This window comes from Mus pahari, chromosome 6, assembly GCF_900095145.1.
Source record: "Mus pahari chromosome 6, PAHARI_EIJ_v1.1, whole genome shotgun sequence".
In the NCBI taxonomy this organism is placed as follows: domain Eukaryota; kingdom Metazoa; phylum Chordata; class Mammalia; order Rodentia; family Muridae; genus Mus; species Mus pahari.
Genome location: NC_034595.1, coordinates 78,179,386 through 78,185,385, shown reverse-complemented (window position 1 = coordinate 78,185,385; position 6,000 = coordinate 78,179,386). Strand labels below are relative to the sequence as shown.

Sequence of the window (6,000 nt, the reverse complement as noted above, 5' to 3'; positions counted from 1 at the left end):
AAAAAAAAAAAAAAAAACTTTTCCCAAGCCCTGGTCTAAGGGTCCAAAAGAAGCCCTATACTGTGGTATCACACCCTCTCGCTGTTCATGCTTACTGGCCATGTACTTGGATCTATTTTCCATCTACATAACTCTCTGAGGGCTGGCAACATGGCTGGTGACTAAAATTGCTCAAGTTTTTAAAGTACACATGCCTTCTTGGTTATGCAGGAAGGTAATGGTTGCTGGCCTAACTTAACTCTATTTTGTCATGTTTTTTTCCCTGAGTCACTTTCTCCTGTGATAGATAACCTTGGAAAGACAAAACTAACCCATAGACATAATGCACAGTGAGGAACCAAAGCTAGCTCCAAGCAACAGGGAGCCTGGCAGAGTAGATCACCTCTTAAATGGGGCAAATGCCACAGTGATGAGGTCAAAACCAAACTGTCCTCCTAAAGTGGGAACTTCTCCAGAACCATTTGCAAAACTAGAACTGAAAGAACGATCAATCAGACTTCTGTCCTTACCAAGAAGGCTGGATGTCAGGCGCCCAACCCTCCACTGTTCCTTTTTTCTGTGATATTTCAGAGTCCCAGTTAGTCCTTCAAACTAAGGTGGCATTGTGTCGGAAACCCTTAATCCCAGCAGTCAGGAAGCAGAGGCAGTCAGATCTCTGAGATCTAAGCTACCCTGGTTGACATGAGTTCCAGGATAGCTAGGGCTATACAGAGAGACCCTGTCTCAAACAAAACAAAACAAAAACTGCTGAGGTGGGGTCAGTGAGTCACGATCTGTTCCTCCCAGCCCAGTCTAGCTCTGCCCGTCACTGCTCACCTCTAACTGGTGTACTGGGACAAGTAGGTTGGTCTGGTCTCTTGGGGAACTCCGTAAACAAGACATTTCCTCTGAAACTTCAAGAACAATCACCAACATAAAGGCTACATTTTCTCCCTTGTGTTATTAAAATTATATATAATTATGCTCAGTTCCACAATTCTTAAATCCCTGTACAACAAAGGAAAAAATTAAAACATTTAATCACTGAAAATACAGATACATTAGCAAATTGTATTTTAGGATACTTATACAAAATTTAACACAAAATTATACACTCTGATGATAAGTAACACGGACTCTACTCTTCCTCCTTTGCTAACTTTTCTATCCTTGGAACTAATGACGTGACTGCCAGTCTGAGGGTGGAACCGTAAGTCCGAAGGTCTCTCTGTTCGCATGCAGTCAAGGCCGAGAAGGCGGCATCACACAGAGCAGTGCCTGAGAAAAGCAGCAACAGCTTCATTGCCCTTCCATGGAGCTCGGGATAGCTTGTCTTTGCATTGATCCAAAACTGCGTGACAGACATTGACTTATGAACTGACTGAAATCCCGTATCAGAAGATAACTCTGCGAGTTTTTCTTCCTCAAAGTCAGTGAGGTTGTTATTGTGGTAACTGGCAAAAGGATCCACGAGCCACAGATTTCCGGAACGCAAGTCCTCTTCTGGTGGGTAACAGTCATGGAGTAGCTGAGAAAGTCCTTCCAGGTGCTCACAAATAATGTTAGCAATGTTTCTCACACTTACATCTGACGAGTCTAAGAACTCAGAAAGTAGAGGGAACATATCATAATCATTCTGTGGTGCACGCTTCAACCACATTTTTAGCTTTTTCTTAAATATGTCAACTTTATTATACAAATTGAAAAAAGTAGTCATGGTTCCTTGGAGACTTGAATTTAATTTATTTATAAGTGAAAATATATCTGCTAAGTAGGCTAGCTTTGCAACCCATTCCTCATCACGGAAATACCTGGCCAAATCTGAATGCTTTTGATTTAAAAATATTTCAATTTCATGTCTCAGTTCAAATAATCTTGTTAAAATTCTCCCTCTCGACAGCCAGCGTACTTCAGCATTAAGTGGTAAATCCACATGCTCAGATCCCATCTCTTCACACAAAATTGTCAACATTTGTGAATCTGAGGCACTGTTCTTTACGAAGCTTAAAATTTGTGATGACTGCAAAAGAATTTCATGTAAGCATGGAGATAGCTTTTTGGCTGCTAAGTGTTCACGGTGAATGAAACAATGTGTAAATGTCACTGTATTCTTGGCGATTTCTTGAATTTTTGACCTCAAACGAAAATACCTGTCAGTCATGCTTGCAGCCCCATCAGTACAGAAACCAACACAATGGCTCCAAGTCAGAGATCTGCTATCAATATATTTATTTATTAATTCAAACACTTCAAGATCTGTGCTCGGAGAAGGCATTTCAGTGCAAAATAATAATTCTTCTTTCACATCTCCACGGTCATAGTCGATGAAGCGGACATAGCAGAGGAGAAGCGGCACCTCTGTGGCCTCGGACGACTCGTCCACCTGAAGGGCAAACCACCTGGACTCCCTGACCTTCTGCAGCAGCTGATCTTCAATGTCATCAGACAGTTTCTTGATCCTGCACCCAATTGTGCTATTAGAAAGAGGGATGGTTTTCATTTTGTCTCCAGCACTTGAACCCAAAACTTCTGAACACATTTCTACTAAATATGGTTTAATTAATTCTTCAGCAATGGAGAATGGCTTATTCCTGGCAGCAATTTGGAAAGCGATTAAATAAGAAGCTTTCACAAGTGACTCTTCAACTAGTAAACACTTTTTTAAAGAACTGTTTTGACATTCCATTTCAAGTGATTTTTCCTCAAAAAAGTCTACTGGCTTGTTCTCTAAATCTGAATGTTTTGCCTTCAAATGGTTAGAAAGACTTACTGGCATCACACTTTCACTAGGTAAGACCTCTCCACAAATGACACACTGTGGGCTTGGTGAACTTCCCTTTGATCCAGAACAGATAATGAAACCAAATCTGATATACTCTGCATTGTAAGTCTGGATGAAGTCTGGTCTTCTTCTTTTTGCAGGTGGAGACTCAGGTTCTTCACTCTTCCATTCTGGCAGAGGTAAATCTAAAGGAAATATGTAAATCACTGTTACGATATGAACATGTATAATATGATATGAACAGATGTGCTATGAAAAACAATAAAGATCTATTAACACAGCTTGACCCAATGTTGCCTAGAAAATTTAAAATCTAGGCAGGCAGTGGTGGCACACACCTTTCATCCCAGCACTCGGGAGGCAGAGGCAGGCGGATTTCTGAGTTCGAGGCCAGTCTGGTCTACAGAGTGAGTTCCAAGACAGCCAGGGCTACACAGAAAAACTCTGTCTAGAACCACCCCCAAAAAATAATTAATTAATTAATCAATTAATAAAATCTAGCAGTTGAAAAAAACACTTAGGGGCTAGAGTACAGCTCAGTGGCAGGGCACTTTGTCTGGGAGGTGTGACATCCTGCAGCCAATCCTCAGCACCAAGACAGACAAATCAACCACATGTAAACTCTAAGGCCAGTCCTGGAGATTGGTTGTGTTGTATACACTAGAATCTAAGCCCAGCACTCAGGAGGCAGAGGCAGGTGGATATCTAGTGAGTTAGAGGCCAGCCTGGTCTACAAAGTAAGTTTCTCGATAGCCAGAGCTACACAGAGAAATCTTAACTCAAAAAAACAAATAAAAAGACCCAATAATACAAAACAAAACGAAAATTAAGCACGAGCATCCTAGATGTCCACAGACCCTTTACTACTGTTTACATGAAAAGAAAGGTTTCAGAAGCTCATGTAACAAGGTAAGAATATCATTTTCCACAGAAATATAAAACAATCCAATTTCCTGAAGAAAGAATTCTCTGACTCCTACCAAAGGGAAGGAACCCTATTAGAATGTCAGTATGACTTTACCAGAGTAAGCTTTATCTGTTTGTTTAGAGACAGGCTCTTGCTATTCAGCCCAAAATGGCTTTAAACTCAAGATTTTTCTGCCTCATTCTCCCAAATAGCTGGGACTATAGTAGCTCACCACAACACCACAACACCACAACACCACAACACCCAGGCCCAGACTAGGCTTTTTACTTATATGTTAGTCTATGGAATAAAATTATAATTGACAACAAAAGAAACTGGGACTGTAGCTCTGTGGCAAAATGCAAAGCTCTAAATTGAAACATCAGCAACACACACACACACACACACACACACACACACACACCTTGGACAGAGCTGGCCATTAAAATAACTGAAAAATGCAAAGAATATGAGATTAAGGCATTAAAATTGATTGGGGCATCACTTTATAGCTTTTCCATGTAGGAATTCAACTTTCTATCACCAACATCCCAGACCTATTATCTATTATTTCAATAACCTATAATTACATAATTAAATGCAGAGTTTAAAAGAAAGGAAGGAAGAAAAGAAAAAGATTGAATGAACTAAGGCTCAACTGGTAATGCTTTTAAGCAAATACGTATATCAGTAATTATAATGGCTTATCTATACATTTGAAAGAGTAACACGGGGCTGGTGAGGTGGCTCAGTGTGTAAGAGCACCAGACTCTCTTCCGAAGGTCCAGAGTTCAAACCCCAGCAATCACATGGTGGCTCACAACCATCCGTAATGAGATCTGATGCCCTCTTCTGGAGTGTCTGAAGACAGCTACAGTGTACTTACATATAATAAATAAATAAATAAATCTTAAAAGAGTAACATACACACATATAAAATGTTTATCTCTACATATAATACTTTGTATGCATGTGGATTTGAATTATATAATCCAGGAATTAATATTTTACACTGAAAATTACTGCCTTTACCTTTTTATAATAAAACAAAGCAGAAAACAAACCTTATACAAGGTGCCAGGACACTTACTTACCTGTCTGGCACGCAGCATGGTGGGTATGTGGTCTGCAAGAGGTGGCCTTGGTCTGTGTAACTGGCTTGCACAATATGCCTTTGTTCTTCAAAAGCTTGGGGGGCTGCAAAGGCTGAAGTCTCTCAGCAGGTGCCTGTGCACTTCCCTAGTTAGAAACAAATCAACGATCCAGAGTGCTTTTAGTATATTACCAATGACTATAATTGCTATCATATGAAAAGCAATGTTATCCCTCTAGAAGAGTAGTTATAAACAGAAAGCATTCTGGGGGAGAAATTACGAACACTACTAACTCCTAACTCCCCTAATCAGCATTGATTCCATTTATTGACTTTTTAGAAATCTTCTGGAAGAGCCAGGCGTGATGGTGCATGCCTTTAACCCCAGCACTGGGGATGGGGGAAAGGGGTGCAGAGGCAGGCAGATCTCTGAGTTCAAGGCCAGCCTGGTATATAAATTGAGTTCCAGGATAACCAGGGCTGTTATAAAGAGAAATCTTGTCTTGAAAAACAAACAAACAAAAAATCCTGGAAGATGGACATGGCTAGCTAGTATGTGCAAAGTCCTAGGTTCAATCCCTAATAACACATACACACAAACATATACACACACATACGTACATACATATACACACATTCTCACATACACACTCTCACATACATATATATATATACATGCACACACATACACACAATTATCCTGCATAAAATATGAGCCAAATAAAGAAAAATTTTGTTGTTAAGGGTAATTATTCTTTTAAAAAGCTGCATCCACCGGGTGTGGTGGCGTACACCTTTAATCCCAGCACTTGGAAGGCAGAGGCAGGGGGATTTCTGAGTTCGAGGCCAGCCTGGTCTATAAAGTGAGTTCCAGGACAGCCAGGGCTATGCAGAGAAACCCTTTCTCAAAAAAAAAAAAAAAAAAAAAAGAGTCTGCCTTACATCTGAGAGGAGACACAGAAACAAACAAGGTCAGCAATCAGATGGCAGACATATCAGAGTAAACGGCAGTAGAGGGTGAAGGGGCTGAGAGTGACTCCTTGTTGAAAGGAGTGTGTCAGTGAAGCCGACTCTCCCAGTTCAGAAGCCTGCAGGAAACAGCTCAGCTAGTAAAGGCACTGCCACCCAGCCCGGCCACCCGAGTTCAGGCCCCAGTTTGAGTCCTGGAATCTCTGTAGTAAAGGAAAGAACAGATTCCCCCACAGTTGTCCTCCGACACCCACATACGTACAGTAAGGA

The 6,000-nt window shown here is 40.8% G+C and overlaps 1 protein-coding gene across 1 annotated transcript in view; it reads right to left on the bottom strand.

Annotated features, from left to right (window-relative positions):
* Positions 1-993: 993 nt before the first annotated feature.
* Positions 994-6,000, bottom strand: part of Zmym6 (zinc finger MYM-type containing 6) — a 45,610-nt gene continuing 40,603 nt past the window's right edge. The window contains exons 13-14 of the mRNA XM_021201205.2: positions 4,763-4,907; positions 994-2,946 (exon numbers count right to left, since the gene is read on the bottom strand). Of these exons, the coding sequence (XP_021056864.1) occupies positions 1,118-2,946; positions 4,763-4,907 (1,974 nt within the window). The 3' untranslated portion in view covers positions 994-1,117. The remainder of the gene's footprint in view (positions 2,947-4,762; positions 4,908-6,000) is intronic.